General features: G+C 34.3%; 1 protein-coding gene across 1 annotated transcript in view; it reads right to left on the bottom strand.

The window, feature by feature from the left end:
* Positions 1-4,127: 4,127 nt before the first annotated feature.
* Positions 4,128-22,603, bottom strand: part of LOC140745575 (uncharacterized) — a 94,441-nt gene continuing 75,965 nt past the window's right edge. The window contains exon 4 of the mRNA XM_073077514.1: positions 4,128-4,751. Within this exon, the coding sequence (XP_072933615.1) occupies positions 4,329-4,751 (423 nt within the window). The 3' untranslated portion in view covers positions 4,128-4,328. The remainder of the gene's footprint in view (positions 4,752-22,603) is intronic.

Here is a 22,603-nt window from a genome sequence, read left to right as displayed (position 1 = left end):
GACCGTTACGTTGTAAGGGTAATAAAGAGCAATAATTAAAGTTTAACTGAATAAAAAATGTACTTATTTGTTATAATTTTAATAAATATTTGTACAAAATGCAGTCCCGCCTACAGCCGCGGGCTTTGTCTCAAACTAAGAGTTTTCCATAACGGTCAAATGCGTATAATTAAACTCTACATAATGTTTTTTTCTTATGCTTTTTTTTATGTAACTTTTTGTAAAGTTTAAAATAGCAAATGAGCTTGCAGTCCACCTGATCCTAAGTGGTAATCATTGTCATAGACATCCTTAGTCAAACTCTACATAGACTGGTTGTTAGCAGACCATAGATAAGTTGCCGGTCCTAATGAACATAATCGCCTTATATATAGGTCAGCTGGCATTCATACCTTTCCACCAAAATGTACAACTGCTTTGCGCTAGAAATGTGTGTGGTGGTACCTCCTCGGTATAACCATTGGGTCTATCACCTGTAACATTTTTCTATATAATTTCTATTAATTCCTCATCAACACCATCAGCCTATTTTGGTCCCACTGCAGGGTACACGCCACAGTCACACGGGCCTAGTGCGTATTCATAAACGAAATTACTAACATACTTTTCGGAGGCTTCCAGCTTAGTCCTTAGGGGTACCAGCACATCTGTGGCCGACCTCAGGTTGGAATATCTAATCCTATCTGGGGTTGATTACAGATGTTCATGGGCGGCAGTAGCCACTTACCATCAGGTGGGCTCATGCAGTCCGCCTGATGCTACTCCTGTATTCGAATTTTCTATGGTTCGACTCCGGCGGCACCAGACATTTTGGTCTATGGGTACCATCGTCATAACTATTTCTGCCTAATAATAGCAGTGTTAAGCGCTACTGTGCTCTAGTTTGAAAGGTGTGGTAAGGGAGACATACTTTTCTGAGGCTTCCAGCTTACTGCTCAGGGGTAGCAGCGCATCTGCGGCTGAGCTCAGGTAAGAATCTAATTCTATCTGGGGTAGATCAAGATGTCCATGGGCGGCAGTAGCCACTTACCATCAGGTGGACTGCATGCTCGTCTGCTACTCTTCTAAATATATATAACTCAAAGGTGACTGACTGACATAGTGATCTATCAACGCACAGCCCAAACCACTGGGCGGATCGGGCTGAAATTTGGCTTGTATGTAGATGTTATGACGTAGGCATCCGCTAAGAAAGGATTTTGATCAATTCTACCCCCAAGGGGATAAAATAGGGGATGAAAGTTTGTATAAATCTTCTTAGTTAATAATATTACTTCGTAACGCGAGCGAAGCCGCGAGCAATAGCTCGTATGTTATAAATCCAAATAAAATTCCAGTTTCGATTATTTAAAAAACTTTAATATCTACTGATCAATTTCACTATGGCGTCTGAACAAACTATTCATTTTTGACAAATATTTCACACCGTAGATACATAAATATAACAGCAGTTGGTTTAGATTCCGTACAGTGGTACGAAATTAAGCAAATGAATACTTATTACTATGTATATAGTTATTATTGCACAGTTCAAAAAATACAAGGTAGTAACAGCTACAGAAGTAATTGACCCACGATAATAATATTGATTTCTTTTATCTTAATCAGATAGGAATTCACAATAGTAATAAATACACTTGATATTGTAGATTTTACTATGACTTCACAATATTTCTATTTGAAAAAAAGGTATATAAATAAATTACACAGCAAAAATCAGACGAAATTCAATTGAAATGAAATTGTTTCAGAGGTTTTTTTCGGAACGGTAAGTTATTCGATGATTTTTGTACTACTGGTGTAAAATAAAACCTATAATTATGTACAGAATAACTTACAACGTGTGTTGGAAATATAAGGAATGGGTTCAAGGAATATCAATTTAATAATGTTTCATTTTATAAGATTTGGATTTATTCAGCAAAGCGTCTAACATAAACTCTTTGAAACGATAAATATAGGTAAGGAAATTACTGAATGGTTTTGATTTACATTAATAAAGAACGTTCCGGTACACCATTCCTTACGAAAATATTTTGGTTCTTTTTTGCCATTGCTATATCGTACAAATAGCTAGGTATACTTTTTAAAATGTATCGTTCATGTGGCGCCATCTCTATTCGGTGTTCGTCATAACGTCCTTTACAAACATTATGTATTCTATACCCATATCGTATAAATTTAATTTCATACAAAACTTCAGTTACTATACAGGGTGAATTTTTAAAACGGGCCTTCAGGGCCAAATCCGAAACTATAAGGATTAGCGAAAAATGCTGAAAGGAGTTACGAGGCCGATTTTGATAAAAACTACAAATGCATCATTACTTTTTTAAAATAACTTTTTCCCTAACCGGGAATCGAACGAGTTCATTTTGAAAAAAAAATACACCCTCTATATTATTTCACTATCTGATAGTGTTGCTTATAAGGATAAAATTCTGGGAAGTAATATTATGTGACAAATTAAAGGAAAAGGAAAATTTTGAAGAAAATACTTATTTTTTCATACATTGACATACTAATCCTTAAGGATTATACATAACAAATGATTTATGTATAATTCTTTAGAAACATACATAAGTCATACCATTGAAGAATTTGCTGGTTAATCAACTAATTATTCGATGTTATGACCATGACTTACGGCTTAGTATGAGAAAGTAATAGTTTGGCAAATAAGTTACCGCCGTTTTTAGGATTATTGTTTTAATAGAAATAGAGAACTGATTAAATAGTAAATTTGTATTGTGTGTTATTTACAACTTCGTTTAAACGTTAAATATGATTTTCTTTATCTCTTTGACTAGTAATCACTCGGATTTGACTCGAAGAGTCATTTTTGCAAATAGTCAACTTTACGTCTGTATTAAACGAAACTCCGCCCATAGCAAGTTAAATCTATTATAATGGTCCTTAAAATAACCTTAACTAAGTCGGACATAAAAATATAAATTCTTGGAGAACAAAACGTTCGAATGATTTGAAACATTGAGCCAAAAAAAATGTTAATACACGAATTGTTTAAATTGATGAATGGCGGGAACTTAACTGCCAAATTAGTATGAAAAAATATGTATTTTCTTAAAATTGAGGCTTTTCCTTTAGTTTGTCATTTATGATTACTTCCCAGATTTTGATCGTTATAAGCAACACTATCAGATAGTGGAATAATATAGAGGGTGTATTTTTTTTCAAAATGAACTCGTTCGATTCCCGGTTAGGGAAAAAGTTATTTTAAAAAAGTAATGATGCATTTGTAGTTTTTATCAAAATCGGCCTCGTAACTCCTTTCAGCATTATTCGCTAATCCTTATACTTTCGGATTTGGCCCTGAAGGCCCGTTTTAAAAAATCACCCTGTATACACAATTTAGATCTTCATGTAGCTGCTACATAAGGCTTAGTAATATATACAAAAGTGAAAATAATTGGCACATTTTCCAAAGGCATTAAGGTAGTCTTAACACTAGGTTCATTTGTATTTAGCGTATAAAAAGCACATTTAGCAACTGCAAAAAATTGAGATACAACAGTCGCTTATAAAGTAAAAATAGGAGCATTTGTTAGTCGAAAATAAAAAAATAATCTTACATACTTGAGTATAATTTGTACGGGTTTAGGCACCTATGATCTACACACGGATATGTACAGTTTTCCCGAGAAATAAGGGTTATAATTCATGTACATAGGATAGTTGCACATACGGTGCCAATCGTATACATAATTCCTCACACAAACTCAAAATTATTCTACTTATAGTTAATAGTACCTACTTGTTATATGACCTCTGTTTAGAATAAGAAGAGAAAAATTAAAAAGGCAATAACAAATAATGTAATTAAAGTGAAATAACTACTTCAAACAATGAAAGAAGATCTAAAAAAGGTAGTTTTTGTTTTTCAAATACCGACACGTAACAATCCTTATTCTAGATAGTAGGAACTATAACCAATGATAACGTCGACTTAATAATTATGTTTTATTTAACAAAACATAAAAAACTACATTCGATAGCATGTTGCAACCTGGAAAGACAACAAATTTCACAAAAATATATTATTATAATTATTTAATATTGACAAAAAGTGAAACACTACCGAAGGTAAAATTTTCCTTCAACCTTCAACTATGATGAAAAAAATAAAAAAATTTAAAATGAGCATATAGTCCACTCGACTAAGTGATCATTGTTACTTTTAAATCAATTCCATAATGAATTAGAGTATTAGCTAAGGTCTGCTGCAGATGCCTTTTGTTCGTTCAAAAACCTAATCAGACAAACTAATCAGAGGTCACATAACACCCTTATTCTAATTCAGTATACATTCACATTTCGACATCTCTACTCAGCGACGAGTAGTTCAATTCCTTCACTTCTTCTGGACTGAAACTCTTCACCGACACCTTCCCTGCTTCACCCAGCTCAGTATTCGATAACTTATTTGTTATCTTAGTTATCGAGATCCTACTTTCTATGTCCGCATCACAAATTGATTCTAGAACGACTCCTTTCTCCACTCTCCTTGGCTTCGGTATCACTGCTACGTTCTTCGTACTCCTTAACTTCTCACTTAACAACTTATTACAATTCTTCTTCGACATGTCGAGCGCTAGCGGATCTTCTTTCAATTCTTCTTTCTTCTCGTCCGTCGCCGGCTTGTTCTGCTGCTTCATTTCAGCTACTTCTGCGTTCGATACGTTGTCCTTCTTTTTCCATTTCGTTCTTCTGTTCTGGAACCAGATTTTCACCTGGAATTGAGAAAAAGATAACTTTAGATTTTGCAGTCAAAACAAAAATATATTTTGTTAAATTAGGTATTACACTACTATTAGAGGGAATTAAAATGAATCGTTGTCTTGGTTATAATTGTCATTAATAAAATACAAAAGTCTTATTAATTGATATTTACAACAATGCATATAAAAATCAGTACATTACAGTTTAAGGCTGGATTTAAGAATGGGAGCTTTCAGCTTGGTTTTTATATTTGTTATAATTCACCTATATGTATAAAATTTCAAACCAGTAGGAAATTAAAAAAGCAGAAAGAGGAGTGACTGTGGTGCCACCGTCAATATACCTAACTGTACTTTGAACTTGACAGTCTATAGACTTTAGTTCTTAGCTAAGCTTAGCTGTAACCATCACTCTTTGAGTGAACTACATTATCAGTAAGTAGGTTGTAGTAAACTGCTTTTAAAAATAAGTACTCAATTTACATAGTTAATATGAAATCCCATTAAATTTCGTATTCAATCAATCATGTACCCATTGAACGCTAATGCAACATTTGTGTTATTAAACCACTATTAGTTCCGGCGTTATGTGTGTATGTGTTTCTATAATAACATGGACATAATTATGTTTGTTTATTTGCATATGTAAGTGCTAATAAGTAGGCAGACAATGGCATGTAATATAGACGTTTAAAGTGCTATAATTTAAAGGGCTGCAATATTTTATTTCCATTATCTTCCCACAGCTGAAAAAGCCTGGAACTAATAATGTTTTTACAATGTTGATGGATGGAGGAAGAAGCCAGCAACTGGTTAGTTTAGATGTATTCATATTACCTATAAGGCCGCTGACAAAGCTCTGGCTTCGTAGCTGGTGTAGAGTATGAACGTCTAGTAAATTTTTTTCCGCGCTTGACAAGACGCACGCTCCCAAGCTTCTTTTAGGAAGAGAAATATCCTAATCGATCATCAGTTTATAAAATTATGACCCCTTTTCCGACGACTTATTTTAAAGACATGATTTTAAAGCCATGGTGTCTTTTTGTTGCATGTACTCGTACCTACGACGATTTTATGACAATTTTTTCGACTGACTGTACTCGTAATATAGACGACTTAATTTATTTTTTCAACAATCGAAACTTATAGCTTAACACACGCTCCAAAACACAGATCACTAGTGATCATTCATCCAACTCTTGACAAAGCTAACGTTAACTTCCAATAAATTCTATGCTGCGCAAATTCCTACTAATTAATAAAAGCTATTTAAACGCTATTTTAAATATAATATTTACCATATTTTTAATCGACTTCCCAGCGGAAAGAGGTTATCTATTTCTCACGTCTAACTTTATATTATGTGATGCCAATTAACGTTTCGTATTTATTTCCCCATATCATGTTGCGAGTATGGATAATGTGTGTGTCTTGATGTGTGTTCGCTACAAACAGCTAATTACCAGCTGATCGATGCCAGCCTCGGGGAGAATAGGGGTGGGAATGACTTTAGCTTGTCGATAAAAATATTATAAGCAATTTATTTAATTCTTAATAATTAGTTATTAGTTTTGTAAAAGCTTATAAGACCAATAATACAATAGTTTAACACCCGGGGGTAGAAGTCCTATTAGTAGAGTAACAAACGAGATTGTCGTCCACTTGATGGTAATTGACCACCACCGCCCATGGACATCTGTGGACAACTCCTCAGAGTGTAGGTTCTTCTTAAAGCCTATCACAGATGTGTTTATATATATATGTAGATACGGCTTAAACTTAGAGATGGGTATGGTGTTGGTACCTTCATGACCGCTCCATACTGGCTCTTTTTTATAATAAAATAGTAACAGACGAGCAGGCAGTCCACCTGATGGTAAGTGGCTACTGCCGCCTATGGACATTTGCAATCAATCCCAGGTAATATTGGATTCCTATCTGAAGTCGGCCACAGATGCGCAGCTACCCCTTGCGGACTAAGCTGGAATGCCTCGGAAATATATGACTCTACCACGTTTCAAATGTAATAAGTATTGGATTCGGACATAAAAAATACTGGACCTATGTATATTCATATAGGCATTTCATTTTAGGCCATATGCTCTTTGTTTGAAAAAAGAGACACATATTACGGTCGTGAATATTATCGTATTACTGATTACACGGAATTGTACAAGCGTCCATACAATTAAATTAAAGGCGTTTTTCATGTCTCTTTGTTCCGAAACGGTATTTTTTGCATAGGGAAGCTGATACGCGATATTATTGTTACCTACCTGATAGATGTAAGTCCGAACATTTGTTTGTTACATAGAAAATTTTCTGCCGCATAGAACTAAAGTCGCGCTAATTCACAGTCTCGTTCTGCCTGTTATTGATTACGCGGATGTGTGTTATCCAGACCTGACGGATGAACTTCTTGACAAGCTAGAGCGCCTTCTTAATAATTGTATCCGATTTATTTTCAACCTACGTAAGTATGATCATATCTCTAAATATAGACGTCAGCTTAAATGGCTAACTATTCGTCAGAGGCGTAACTCTAGAATTCTCCTGGTTCTGTAGTCTATTTTACATGATCCAGCTTCTCCTCCGTATCTAAAGGAAAATTTTCAGTTTCACTGTTCGTTTCACGGCAGTGGACTACGTTCGTCCAGAATCCTTAAAGTCAATATTCCACCGCATAATAGTGGTTTTTTCCAGTATTCCTTCACAGTACAGGCGATACTACTTTGGAACGCCCTGCCCGAAAACATTAGGAAAGCCACTTGTAGGAACACCTTCAAGAGATTGGTTCGGGAGCATTACTTACGCATGTCCTCCAATACTTGAGTCTTTCAACTTTCCTTAATTCACTGTGTTGTATATATTTATTTGTATATATTATATTTTTATTATATATTTATATATTATTTATATTTATTTATAATATTGCATATTTGTTTATAATATGTAGATATTGTATATTTTTTTTTCCCATAGTTACAACTTTCTTGATATTTTATCATTACTGCTTATGTTTATGCCTACCACATGCTATCGCCATCACCCAGGGTCGACTGGCAGAGAATGCCATTAGGCATTAAGTTTACCCTTTGTAACCCTTAGTTTAAGGTGTACAAAAATAAATAAATAAATAATAAATAAAGATACGACTAACGTAAATAGTTGAAGGTGCTACGCCGCTTCACATTTTTCAGCGTAATAACTGTAGTCTTAAGTATCTTATCCGAACCGTTACAACTTAGTTCTCAGTTCGCGTGGTGGAACGGTTACCATACCAGTCGGACGCGCAGAGGGTCCCGGGTTCGATCCCCGGCCAGACAGACATCTAAATGATGAATTTGGATTTCTGTTTCTGGGTCTGGGTGTTTGTGTATTTGTCTATGTGTGTCCATGGCACCCACGACACAGGGGATCCTAGTGTGGGGCTGTGAGTGTAGAAAGCGTGTGTGTGTGTTCTCTGGCCGACCTCAGATAGGACTTTTATTTTACCTGGGGTTGGTTAGAAATGTACACATGGGCGGCAGTAGCTACTTAGCATCAGGCGGACTGCATGCTTCTTTGCTACGTCTAGATATTTAAAAAGAAATAATCTCCCTAATGTTTTTGTATCAATATTTTTTTATCAAACACTGCTATTATTTCTGATTCGAAAAAACATCAAGTTTAAAATATTTTACCTATCAATGTTTCATGAGAGTTTTTTTTAATGCAGAAGATACGGCGAAAGAAACAAAGAAATTCCATAACAGTTTTTACTTTTAACATAAATATCCTTTAGGCATGTTCTATGACAACCACACGGAAACCAAGAGGACACGAAACCTACTAATTACCTTACCTTCTTCCTAAAGTATCAACTTACAACTACACATATCTGTTTAGTGCACTACTAATTACTTAATAGCATCATACTCGTATAAACTTCATGAAGCGACGTTTAGCGAAGGTTGTAGTTAAGCGGAGCTATAAATGTCAGTCAAGAAGCGTCTATAAACAGGCGTAAACTACTTTTACTGTGCTATCCTAGTAAGCCTCAAATACTGAGGCCTCAGAATTATGATTCTAGCTTTTTTACAACAATACTTAAATTTTTGTCATTCACACTATTCTTAACTCCAAGTTTGTAGTTTGGTCTTCTATAAAAACGTGTTTTATAGTTTAACTATTATTTATTAATTACCAATAAAGGCAAGGGAACTTTAAAAAAAATAACTTAGTGTTCTATAATTGGTAATAGGCTGACAGGTAGAGAATGCCATCAGGCATTATGTTTGCCCTTTTGTGCATTTCTTTTTAGAGGTGATGCAATAAATTTTTAAATAAATAAAATAAATAATTACTCAAAATTAAACAAAAAAATATTCTGAATATGAGTAGTGTTATTTAATAACACTGATTTCGTTATTTACTTTTTTATAAGATTTAAGTTGCAAAAGAGTCACCCTGATGTTCACTGTCGCACAATGCACATATCTACACCGCCGCATATATAGATAGATAGATAAATTCTATACAGATAGAACAGGGTTACTATGTAAATCAAATCAAAGACCCGTTGCCATTTGTGAGGACCAACTGCTATGTGGGTAAGTCAGCCTGCATCCTCACCTTTCTACCGTAACACATATATATTTCTTGCTAAAATTAGGCGTGGCGATAGTACCACTCCGGTCAAACCATACTACATAGTTATATTAAATTGTCTAAATGGTGTTAAATAGCGTAATTAGCTACAAATAGGTCCGAAAATCAATAGAGCAAGACAGCTGGCTAGATTAAGGCAATTAACCTAATTATTTCGTTAATATGTAATCCGTGAAGCCGGTAAATCCCGTCATTACTAACGGCTTATAAGTCGGAATCCATCAATTAATGATTAAACTACATAATCATAATAGGTATATATAAAAGTTTCTTTGTGTTAAAGGTATCAGTAATAAAAATACTTTTACAAGAAGTACTACATACTACTTAAAACCATAGAATTTCTATAAGAAATAATTTCATAATAATGAAGCTTGCAGTCCACCTGCAGTGATCACTGCTGCCCATGAACATAAGTAATCAATTTTGACTACAATTGAATTCCTACTTTCAATCGACCGCAGATAAATCGCTACCATAAGGACTAAACACTTCGAACATTTTTTATTATATAGATGTAGCGAGGCAGTCCACCTAATGATAAGTGGCTATTGCCGCCCATGGTATAACAATCAACCACCAATAAACTGAAATTGGACACAAATCTGTCGCTATCCCTGAGTACTAAACGTGGAATGCCTTGGATAAGACGTCTTCCTTAACATTACTATTTCTCTACTAAATAATTGATTCAAAAAGCTACACGTTTGAGAGCCACTGATAAGTGAATTGTATAGTGATTCTCAAATGTTTTGGTAACCTCATTAGCCCCGTCCGAGCAAACAAAGCGATACATCACTTGCGTGTAATTGCGAGCAAATTAATCCGCATAACATGTGACATTTGACGCGGCCGCTGTACAACTATGCTGGTAGGGTGGCCATATTTTATGTTACATTTTTGACATGTTAAAAACCTGTTACAAGTATTAGTATGATTTTCTTGTCGACGTGTTTACTTAAACCTGCTTATATCATAAATAAATAATATTATTTTGTTGTTGTAAATAAATGTTATTATTTTTTAACAAAATTTTAACGAAATAAAGTAGCAATAATAGTCAATAAATCATCACAGCAGATTTTATTATTTTTTCGCACAACTACGGGTTCCTACGTAGTATAGGAAAAGTTTGAATATTTCAAACATTACTCTCAACAAAGATTGTGTGTTGATCATTTCATAAATGAAAATATTGTGCCTAAGGAGGAAATTATTGTAACTAGTAATTATTATAAAAAACAAAACCTCGACTGCTTATAAATACACCACACACACTTTTTGGACAAAATATTAAAATCAGTCAAGTCATTTGGGCTATAGAACATGCCAAAGAATAAAACATACATGTGCTCGAAAACCATTACCCCCGCATTCGGGAAAACGTAAAACGTACCTCTTCTGGTCACCGTACACATAAACTCATTATGCAGCAGTTCCGCTTAATAGCCAGCGAATTAATCCGTCTAACATGTGACATTTGATTCCGCCGCCGGTGTGTTGCTGGGTGTAGGGTGACTGTGTTAGCTAATTAATGGGATTTCCTGATTCTTTAGTGTAAATTATGATATAACTAAGCTTTATCGTTACAAATTCGTGGCAGTTAATGTAGTTTTGTTTAATTTAATGATTATATTTTAATAAAAGTATACAATATGATACGAAAATCAGCGTCCATTTCAACAAAAAATGTTTTTACGTAACAAAATTTGTGTACCACAAATATTCAGAATGAAATTAATCATTGATATGGCGCCAGCTACCTCTACTAAAAATACGTTAATCATAAGCGAATAAGCAATGTACAATTAGTATTGCAAATAATTTGTAGAACTTAGACAGTTATCATAACAGTTATTGCCAGACAGTAGCCATAGTCCTAGTTCATTTTACAAGTTTTTTTTTATTATTATTCTGTATATAGGTATACCTATTGTAGTATATCGTATTATCCATTAAAATTGTGTACTATACGTAAATGATATTAGAAGTATTAAATATCAATTTAACGGGACTAATTGCAAATATAGACCTACTAATATAATATAAATCTGCTTTGTTAAAAAGACAACTTGCTGGTGAAAATTTGAAACCTGCCTGCATGCAATATCTACCAATAAAGGAGTTCTTTAATGCTAATTAAACACATTAATTAACCTCCAAATACGTACATACACACTCACACACACACACTCTCTCGCACACACACACACACATACACGCTTGGATTTTAAAACCCAGGAGATGCCCCACGGCTGACTATCCTCTTATCCCACCTAACACCACAGGGATTATAGGAGCGGCTGAAAAACAGCGCTATTCGAATCCCTGATTCTGAGACAGCAATGCTGAGCCGAATTCCTTTTGTCATATTAATATTACTGTAAAATGTACATTTATTCTTTGTGTAAACTGTGTTATTATGGCAATAAACGTTTATTATTATTATTATTATTATTATTAATATTACAATAGCTGCTATTACCGACTAGGTAGGTACTATATAGATTGGATTCTATGCTCTGAATAGGCGTTGACCAAGACTGTCCTATTTAACGGCTGACTCGTAGCCACCCACACAATACCTTCATATCATCGTACAATGCAATCCACTTGCTTGCAAACACGAAGATAATTATTATTGATTGCGCATTAGTACTGCTGGAGGGAGACAACAATATGCCACTAGGGTTGCCACCTTTTATAAATTGCAAAAAAAATTTACTAAGCTTTTTATAACCTTTAAGCTCTATTTAAATGAAATATATCTCTATCAGTTATGTAAGTTATCAAATAACAAGTTATTATTTTTTTTATTTACAAAACAAATATAATTATATGGCGTAGTTTCGTCAAGAACGGCTATCCGTTTTATAATACATAAGATATTTTTGTTGATAATTTTATGTACCCAATATAAATTAATATTAGTTTCGGCACTAAATAAATAAAACAAAAGAAAAATATGAATGATAAAAAAATAAGCTTAACTATCTTAACGTCACTTGTGTTCATCGAATGCAAACTTTTTCTGTTTGTAATAAACATAAATTTCAGTGAGTGTCAACCCTGGAGCGTAAGAAAGAGATAGTGCTACAATGCGGGTTATGTGTAACATGTCAAAGCGCGCTAATTGTACGCCAGTGACGGCTAGTGATGTGCTTGTTTACTCATCATATCGATAGTTCATATTTATATTTTATAGAAATAAAAATAGCAAACAAGCGTTTAGGTCGCCTAATGCTAAGAGGCTACTACAGTCCTTGGGCATCTGTTTCCAACCCCAGATAACCTACATTCCTACTTCAGGTCGGTCAAAGGCGTTGCTACCCCTAACGACTAAATTAAAACACTTCAAATAAGTTGGATCAGTTAGATCACGAAAATTCCTACAAAAGAATGAGAATTAAATTAAAAGAAATTTACCACGGTGTGCAAAAACAGGTGACGTATACAGGGTGAATTTTTAAAACGGGCCTTCAGGGCCAAATCCGAAACTATAAGGATTAGCGAAAAATGCTGAAAGGAGTTACGAGGCCGATTTTGATAAAAACTAAAACTGCATCGTTACTTTTTTAAAATAACTTTTTCCCTAGTCGGGAATCGAACGAGTTCATTTTGAAAAAAAATGCACCCTCTATGTTATTCCACTATCTGATAGTATTGCTTATAAGGATCAAAATCTGGAAAGTAATGATAAATGACAAACTAAAGGAAAAGCCTCAATTTTAAGAAAATACATTTTTTTCATATTAATTTGGCAGTTAAGTTCCCGCCATTCATCATTTTAAACATTTCGTGTATTAACATTTTTTTTGGCTTAATGTTTCTAATCATTCGAAATTGACATTTTGTTTCCCAATAATTTATATTTTTATGTCCGACTTAGCTAAGGTTATTTTTAGGACCATTAAAATAGATTTACTTGTTATGGGCGGCGTTTTGTTTAATACAGATGTAAAGTTGACAATTTGCGAGAATTACTTTTTAGAGTCAAATTCGAGTGATTACTAAAAAAAGAGATATAGAAAATCATATTTAACGTTGAAACGAAGTTGAAAAACAACACACAATAATAATTTACTATTTAATCAGTTATCAATTTTCATTAAAAAATAAATCCCAAAAACGGCGGTAACTTATTTGCCAAACTATTACTTTCTCATACTAAGCCGTATGTCATAGTAATAACATTGAATAATTAGTTGATTAACCAACAAATTCTCCAATGGTATGACTTATGTCTGTTTCTAAAGAATTATACATAAATCATTTGTTATGTATAATCCTTAAGGATTAGTATGCTAATGTATGGAAAAATACGTATTTTCTTCAAAATTTTCCTTTTCCTTTAATTTGTCACATAACATTACTTCCCAGAATTTGATCCTTATAAGCGACACTATCAGATAGTGAAATAATATAGAGGTGTCATTTTTTTCAAAATGAACTCGTTCGATTCCCGGCTAAGGAAAAAAATATTTTAAAAAACTAATGATGCAGTTTTCGTTTTTATCAAAATCGGCCTCGTAACTCCTTTCAGCATTTTTCGCTAATCCTTATACTTTCGGATTTGGCACTGAAGGCCCGTTTTAAAAATTCACCCTGTATAGCTGTTAGATAGAAATGACTTTTTTGGCGACTCTATCGCACAAGACATTTATACCATACTAGCTAACCCGGCAAACGTTGTGTTGCCATATAAATAAAAATATTTAAGGGTGAACCTTATCACTTAGGGGTATGAAAAATAGATAGTAGCCGATTCTCAGACCTACTGAATATGCATATAAAATTTGGTGAGAACCGGTAAAGCCGTTTCGAAGGAGTACGGTAACGAACATTGTGACATGAGAATTTTATATATAAGAGAAAAAACTATGTCCTACAAACAAAAAACTAAATATCTATTATCTTCCAAACATGACAAGATACAAAATACAAGGCCGAAAAAGATACAAAATGGATGTTTCCGACCAACAATTGCTCCATTATTTAAAGACTAATACTCAAGCCAAAACGTTTATTATTTAAAGAGACTACAGTTTATATTTGTTTGTTACAATTGGGAATAAGCCTGGAGGCTACCAGGCTACCGGCCTTGTCGAGGGAACATCAAAAGGGAATTATCCCGTTTTTAAAACTGATCCCATGTACGCAATGTTCAAAGTAAATGATTAATTTATAAATCGGTGCTTATTTACGACAGAGTAATTGTTTCAAATATTTTGGGAAATAAGCAAAAACGTTGATGTTTGCTTTGTGGTAACTATTTGTATCTCTAAGGCAACTTATAACCTTGGGGTATCATATACAATATCAGGTTAGTGACAATGTCTGCTCATTATTTATCATATTAAATATTTATGTAAATAAAACAATTAGCAGTTTACTTCTAATTTCAGGTAATTAGTTACGATGATATAAAGACAATTTGTTAATAAAACCAATTTTTCGATAGACATTTTAGTTGCTTGGACGTTTTGCTACTGTATTAGGTGTTAGGTGTATAGTTAGAGTTAGGTGTATAGTCCGCGCCAAACTGCAAGTCCCCTCTGAAGTCATTGCAAGCAGGTGTTGTCATACAATTTGCTATGGCGATTAGATTCATTTCTATATTCAGAGCGGACTAGCAGTTTTACGCGGACTCTACTGGATAATTACAGTAAAAAGTGACAATAAAATTTGCATTGTCTTTATAAAAATAAATAATTAGAACTCTTATTATAAACATAACATAAAGCTTCACACTAAAACAACTTGTTTTGTGCCATGAACACACAAACCAAGTACAAAAACACCCAGTCAAGACCCACAACACAAATATTCCATCATTTTGATATGCGATTCCGTACCCAACTTGATATTTGGAAAATCAATCCGCACCCCTAATCCACCCCCGCATGCTAACTGATGATCACGGTTACGTAGAGCGACAGCTCGCTGGGCAGAAATAATGGGGTGTTCCCATCGACCGGTACGGATGAACTTACCATGTGCATATTCCCACTATTTTCGTTAGTTATAATAATACACTTCACTGTACCCACAAAATGAACACACAATAATAATTTTATGGACAAAAATTGTAAGTACATAACAAAAAAACATACTTTAGAACGATACAAAAGGCAGTCTTATTCCAGACAACCTTACGGTACGGAGGTAGAGTTAGGATGATTCAAAAATAGCAGCCTTATACCAGACAACCTTACGGTACGGAGGTAGAGTTAGGATGATTCAAAAATAAATGGGGTAAAAATAAGAGTACAGTACTAATCAACAGTAAAGTAAGAACGTTAGATTGATTTTAAGTTTGCCTTCTTGCTGTAAGCGGTATTATATCCCACTGATGGGCATGTGTATTTTTTTTAGAAGCGAAGAACGCTTAGGACATATTTCACCAATCTACATTAAAAATGTATGATAGAAAATTATTATTTTTTAAATTATTAATTAAATTATTTATCGTTTTTGATATTTTCTCAAATAAATGAACAAACGTAAGCACTAAGCAATCCTTATAGGCTCACTTTATGAAACTTATTATGCACATTCTTTATACTATGTTCCGAAATTATAATTTTATTGTTTGTAATGTTTGGAGATAGTGTCTTATAGTTTCATTTGGAATAGGTTACAAATGTAAACAATACTAACCACTTAGCATCAGGTTAAGTTGCAAGCTTCCATTACATTACATTACACAAGCAAAGACGCCTACATCCGCTAGTGTAATACAGCGGCTATCAATATGACAGGCAGTCGCTTGGTTCGAGAGATCGCTGTACACGATCTTATTAGTGGCAGCCTGCTGTAGGGATGGGGCGAGTTTTGTGAAATATCGATATAAGTTATTTATTTAAAGTTTACCGTTCTATATCTGCAATTATGCATAAAGTTTGAATAAAACATTTGGATTTTTAATTTTTTTTTTGGTACACTCAAGAGCCGATTTTCTTAATGAGGTATTTTTTCGTTACGAAAGTTATTTAGGGCATTATTTATCTAATATCTGTTTGTTATAAGTACATGTTCTCAGATCTTCTTTATCAGTTCTTATTCTCAAACTAAGTGTTTTTTTTTTATTTTTTGATGTAAATTCTTGAAACCTTGTCTAGTAAATACAACGAGTTGGCTAATTTTGTCACAATACCAATAAATACTACATAATTATGTTTTTTTTTCAAAAAGTGTACCTAATAGGCAAAAGTGAAATACAATTATTCTACTTTTTAAATACGATACTTCGTGATTTTCCTTTAAATGCTTCATTTGATAAAAGCTGCTGTATCTATAAATAATTTATCGATCTTCACCATCCCCTCCCTAATCTTATCCGATCGAGGCCGTCGACTAAGGCTTGTTAATCTACCAATTTTATTCATCGAAGATCCTCCGCTATCGGTGCAATCAACTCTGTAGTTGTCCCTTTTGTTTTTGTGCAAATATTAACGCGAGAAAGGGACAGAGAGAGTTTAATAGCAAGATTGATTTATTGGTCGTGAAGATTATCTTTGGTGTAGTGAAGTTACATTGTTTAATTAAATGAAAATTTCGCGAAACGCAATTAAATTTGGAAATATTGGTACGAGTATTACAATTTTAATTTGTATTGGTTATTGAAATTAAAAATGATAAGCTTTTTACAACGTCTTTCATGAAATATTAGAATTTAGAAAATATTTCAAATATATTTTAAATAGTCCTTTACTTTTAGCGTTAACTAGAGTTTTTAAATACTATAAACAGACCTAGAAAAAATATATCTTAAGTACCATTAAAATATAAGCTTGGACTTGGATCGAATCTGGGACATCGTACAATGTACATTACAACCTTGTCGAATTAAATATTTCACTTATTCCACAAACGCAAGCCAAAGTCCTTAAACTGAAGAGCCTTAAGGATTTATCGGGAACTGTAGTGAATATGAAAAGTTGGAATCGGCAAGGTGGGAGAGTGGTGCTTGAAACTCCACATGGAACTTCTGCTATAAAACATTCCACTCCTCTGTGGCTATTAATATTCCAACACAGTACGAAAAAATGCTGCAGATTACAATCTGGGACAAGATATTTTCTGCGTAAAGAATTTGTGGGAATTGTAATGATTATGTCAACGTAGCGGTAAATATTATTACAAGATTTTTTGATAGAGACCTGTAGAGAAGATTGTGAAAGATTTATTTGAGGCCTTTTTCCTGTGACGCGTGTCACGCCCGCACGAGCGAATTAAGTCATTTCACTTATAACAGAACAAGAATACATGAAACAAAGACAATGCAAGTGGTATGCAGTCGAAGCACGCGGTCACACCGCATTGTTCACGCGGACACAATTTGGCGTGATAGGAAAGTGCCAAACACATAATTTTTTAAAGGTGAGCCAACAAGGTATTCATCTGTGCCGGTACCAACATCATACTATTTCTATATGGCGGCGAAGTTTATTACGACTGTGACTAGTTTTGGGTGTAATAAGGGTGTCGGAAGAACTGTCCAGCGAAAAGATTTTCTCGAGATAGTCGCGAAGTTTTCCTTCCCTGAAAGCGTGTGCCAATTACATCAAATATCTACAATAATTGAGACTAAAAATAAATGAACGACATCGAAATATTTCATTCAATTCACTAATCTATAGTGAAACTCTTTAAACGTCAATCACCTATTAGCGTCATAAAGTTTCGTGTAAGGAAAAAAAGCGGCGAAAGAAAATAAAGAGAATCCGTAACACACATTCCTTAAGATTTTCCTGTACAATACGAATACCGAATCCTTACTGTTCCCGTACTCACCTGCCTATAAAGGCTAGCTTTAACTATATTTTAAACTCGAGTGTTTATGAGCACGTAATTAATAGGATATGGGTGTGAAACCGATGTGATCAAAGGGCTATAACCATGTGTCGCCTCGTTGCGTCATTAACATACGCTTATATTTTATTTGAGTTTTGGGATGAGGTACTTTGAACTTAATGATATGCTTCAGGATTTAAGGAGATGAGGCTAGACTTGTAGATAAATACTAGATAGAGTGCAGTCAATAAGATTGTAATATTTGCATGTTTCATGTATGCGTAGATAACTTGTACCTATGTATGGTGATAATCTCATCAATGGTTCAAACTCACGCACATCTTTTTTTTCAAAGATATGCGAGTATCAGATATTAGTATGCTATAATGATGAAGCAAAACACCGCAAGGAAACCTATACATCTGAAAATTCTGTAAAAAAGTTCTCATTGTGCAAATTTGCATTTGATCAGCGCAATAGCGCAACCAGTGGACTATCGCCTAAATCCTCTTACTATGAGAGGAGACCCATGCTGAGCAATTCACGTGTTCCGTTGACCCCGGCTATGATATCTAATTATTACTTAAATGTACATCATGCACGGGTATAAAAATAAAATACAGCAAAATAAACAAATTCTGTTGCTACGCCTACGAAAAGACACATGAAATATTTATCAATATTGTTAACAATTGTTCAACATGAAATATGTATAAATACTGTGATTGCCTCTTGAAAAAGTTACTTTTCTGAAGATATCAACGATTATTACGCAAAAACTGTTGGTTGTTACCGTAAATATGTAAAAACGCAAAACAAATAATCCAAAAATGGAGCTCAAACAATAAATAGTAAAGAGTACTTTCAGTTAAAATGTTTTATACAAAATGAAATATTCGCTTGTTTGAACGATATTACAGTCGAAATTTAATTACACAATATTTCGCAGTACTCATAGAACCAATAAAGTACGACTGATCAAACTACAATGCTCAAAATATACTGGAAACGACTTCGGAATATAAGAGCGTACCTACTTAATGTTTTTAATAGATATCTTCTATTACATTAAATTTCGTGAAATATCACAAATTACATGAAATGTTCATAGACTGACTCCGGAAGGCACCACCACCACGTCCTTTTCTGTCTTATAACAGCGGTGCTCAACGTCATGAGGGAAAGCGAGAGGGGCCCTTCCTCCGGGGCATGACCACCGCCAGCGAAAGTTGCTGAACCGCGAATATAATGCTAACACTTTTGCACCTTTGGCACGCTTTGATACGTGACCTGGCACCGAGCGTCCAGAGGATCGCTGTGGAGTTTTAGGAGGAGAAGGAGGCGAAGGAGTCCGACATACCCGTTCTGCTACCTCGGGCAAGACATTCATGAAGATTTCTTCATGTTAGAAAACATTTTTTTAATATAATGATTTTCAAAGTTTAATGCGTTTTAAAAATTACTTAATTACCACTTGCGTTAACGGTGAAGGAAACAATACCAAGGAAAACATAGTGAAGAAACCTGCACACCGGAGAGATCTTAAAAAAAGTTCTCATTGGTTTATGAAGGCCAGCGCGGTTGACTATGGCCTAATCCTTCTTGTTCTGAGAGGATACTCGTGTCCAGGAATGAGACAGTAATGGGTTGACGACGGCGAGATGTGGCTATGGTGCACTCACAATCAAATCACGAAAGATTTAGAAGAGAAGAGAGAATTAACACATTTACAGTTATAATTATAAAATCCTTACCATGCGTAACAATGTAGTTTCCTCGTGTAAATATCGATTCGTTTTCAACAAGTGTCACTTCCATAACAAACGAATGAGTGAGTCCATGTACATTTGACAGGTAGCGCATTATATTTCATGGGAGTGAGTATTATTCCAGCTCATTGCCAGCGCGGCTAACGGTGCTCGCCAATGAAAATATATTATTATCAATACACCACACGGAAATGTTTGATAAATTGTAGTTTAGGGACATTTCGCATGTGCTACTTTTTTATATAATATAGGAATAGCAGACGAGCATGCAGTCCACCTGATGCTAAGTGGTTACTGCTGTCCATGGTCATATGTAATCGACCACAGATAAGATTAATTACCCACCTGAAGTCGTAACTAATACGACGCTAACCCTGAGGACTAAGCTGGAACACTCACTTCAAACCAGAATAGAGCAGCGCTTGATACTACGATTAATAGGCAGAAATAGGTGTGGCGTTGGTGCCGCCGGAGTTGAATCACAAAGGGTTCTACTTCCTTTTAAACACAAAACATGTGAGGAAGTTCTGTTATTGTATTTTGAGGAATACGTGTTTTTTTATAATATTGACCAAACAAACAAGCATGCAGTCCAGTTGATTTTAAGGGGCTACTGTTGCACATGGACATCTCTTATCAAGACTAGATGAGTTAAGAGTGCTACCTCAGTTCGAACATAGATGCGGACCTGAGGACTAATTTTAAAGGCCTCGGATAAGGATGCCATAAAGATCTTTAAATAGAATAGAAAGAGTCTTTAAATAATGAAATAATAAACTTAGAACTTTGCGTATTCGTATTTGTGTATACAATATATGTATCCATAAAAGTTATACACGAGTAGGTAATTCTGACGTAAAGCTAGGTTATAAGATATCTATTAAAACTTATATATACCTATAAGAAACATTAAACTACTACTCGTTGGACAATCAAATATGTTTTAATTACACACATCATAAGCAATACCTAAGAAATTTAAGTACTACAATAAATAAACGATTTTGTTTTAATTCGATAACATTAAAAATCGCGTTGTTTTTTTATGTGATCAACCCCTAAAATGTTATAACTAACCTATATCCATGTATGTATGTATCACCAATGTTCACAGTTATTGACACAGACGAATGTGCATTAACTACATATTACCAAACCAAAATAGGCTCGCATTTAGATATATGTAGCTAGTGTAGCAATCGTTTAAATTGGAGCTAGTTCTCTCTTGGAGGTTTGATATTAATTCTAAATTTGATCAATATTCGCAACTGAAATATTAATTGTATCAATAATCTATACTTAATATTATAAAGAGGAAAACTTTGTTCGTTTGATTGATTGTAATGAATAGGCTCAAAAACTACTGGACCGATTTTAAAAATTCTTTCACCATTCGAAAGCTACATTATCCACGAGTAACATAGGCTATATTTTACATGAAATATATTTGATAAATAGATTTTGAGGCGGTACAATGTTTGCCGGGTCAGCTAGTACCATATAATTTGTATATCAAGAAGTTACTTAACCCTACAGCGAATTTAAATGTATGTCATAATAATAAAATGATAATTGTTACGCGATGCTGTGTTCTACTTTGACGGGTGTGGTAAAGGAGACATTTATACCTACGACGCGGTCCAACTTAGTTCACAGTTGTATCAATGCATCCCTGCCCAAAATCAGATTGAGCTCAATTCTTATTTGGAGTTATCTTATATCGGATTTTCAAACGAAGATAGAATGGATGAACTCCAGATTCATCCCTAGAAAGAGGCTGACGGCCAAGCCAGCCGTGCCCGTTTCCGTCCTAGGCATAGAGTGAAAAAACGCGAATTTTGCCAGTAAAAATATTTATAAAACACCTTAAATATAGATTTTACTTACTTATAACTTGTTTAAACGGCGAAGGAAACAATCGTAAAAAGCTTGTACTCCTGAATGTTAAAAAAGTTCTCAACGGTGTGCGAAGCTTACCAACGCACTCGGTGAACGTGATGGAACATGGCCCAAACCACACTCACTCTGAGAATAGACCTAAACCCCGAAGTAGGAGTGTTATGGTACCGGGACAAACATATAGACACAAGAAAAATAAAATAAATCCGTAGGTTTTAAACAAAAAAGGCCATATGATGAAAAAACATTTTTCATATTCTAGTCAAAAATTGTATCAAAAAACTGCAAAGCGGATTAAATTACTCCCGTCCGGACAATCCGCTGAAACCCATTAAAGCCAATAACTGAACCCAATATAGACAATTCAATATCTATTCGCGGCGCGGTTTCACGGAATAACAGTTAGTATGAGCAGCTGCGTTGACTGTGGTTTCATTCATTGTTATTAACTATTGACTTTACACATACACTATTATGAAATTGATGTCAAACTCATAAATGACCGGAAGAAAAACGCCTATGTGTCACTCTTAAAAGGGTTTAAGTTTTGTCCCTAAGGACTAAGTTGCAACGCCTCGTGTGCCTCTACCCTAACTATGAACTGTCGTTGTAATTATTAATAGTGGATGGTATTGCAATTATTGAGTATAGTAATTGCAGCTTTGAGATCTGTGTTTGAAATATACGCAAACTATACCTTCACTGAAAAGTAAAGTGTGACTTAATATCCGCTGCACCATACCATCTATT

This window comes from Epargyreus clarus, unplaced genomic scaffold, assembly GCF_041222505.1.
Source record: "Epargyreus clarus isolate Ecla_fem2 unplaced genomic scaffold, WU_Ecla_fem_2.2 ptg000010l, whole genome shotgun sequence".
NCBI classification, from domain to species: domain Eukaryota; kingdom Metazoa; phylum Arthropoda; class Insecta; order Lepidoptera; family Hesperiidae; genus Epargyreus; species Epargyreus clarus.
The sequence above is the reverse complement of the archived record's forward strand: the minus strand, read 5'-3'. Positions and strand labels throughout refer to the sequence as shown.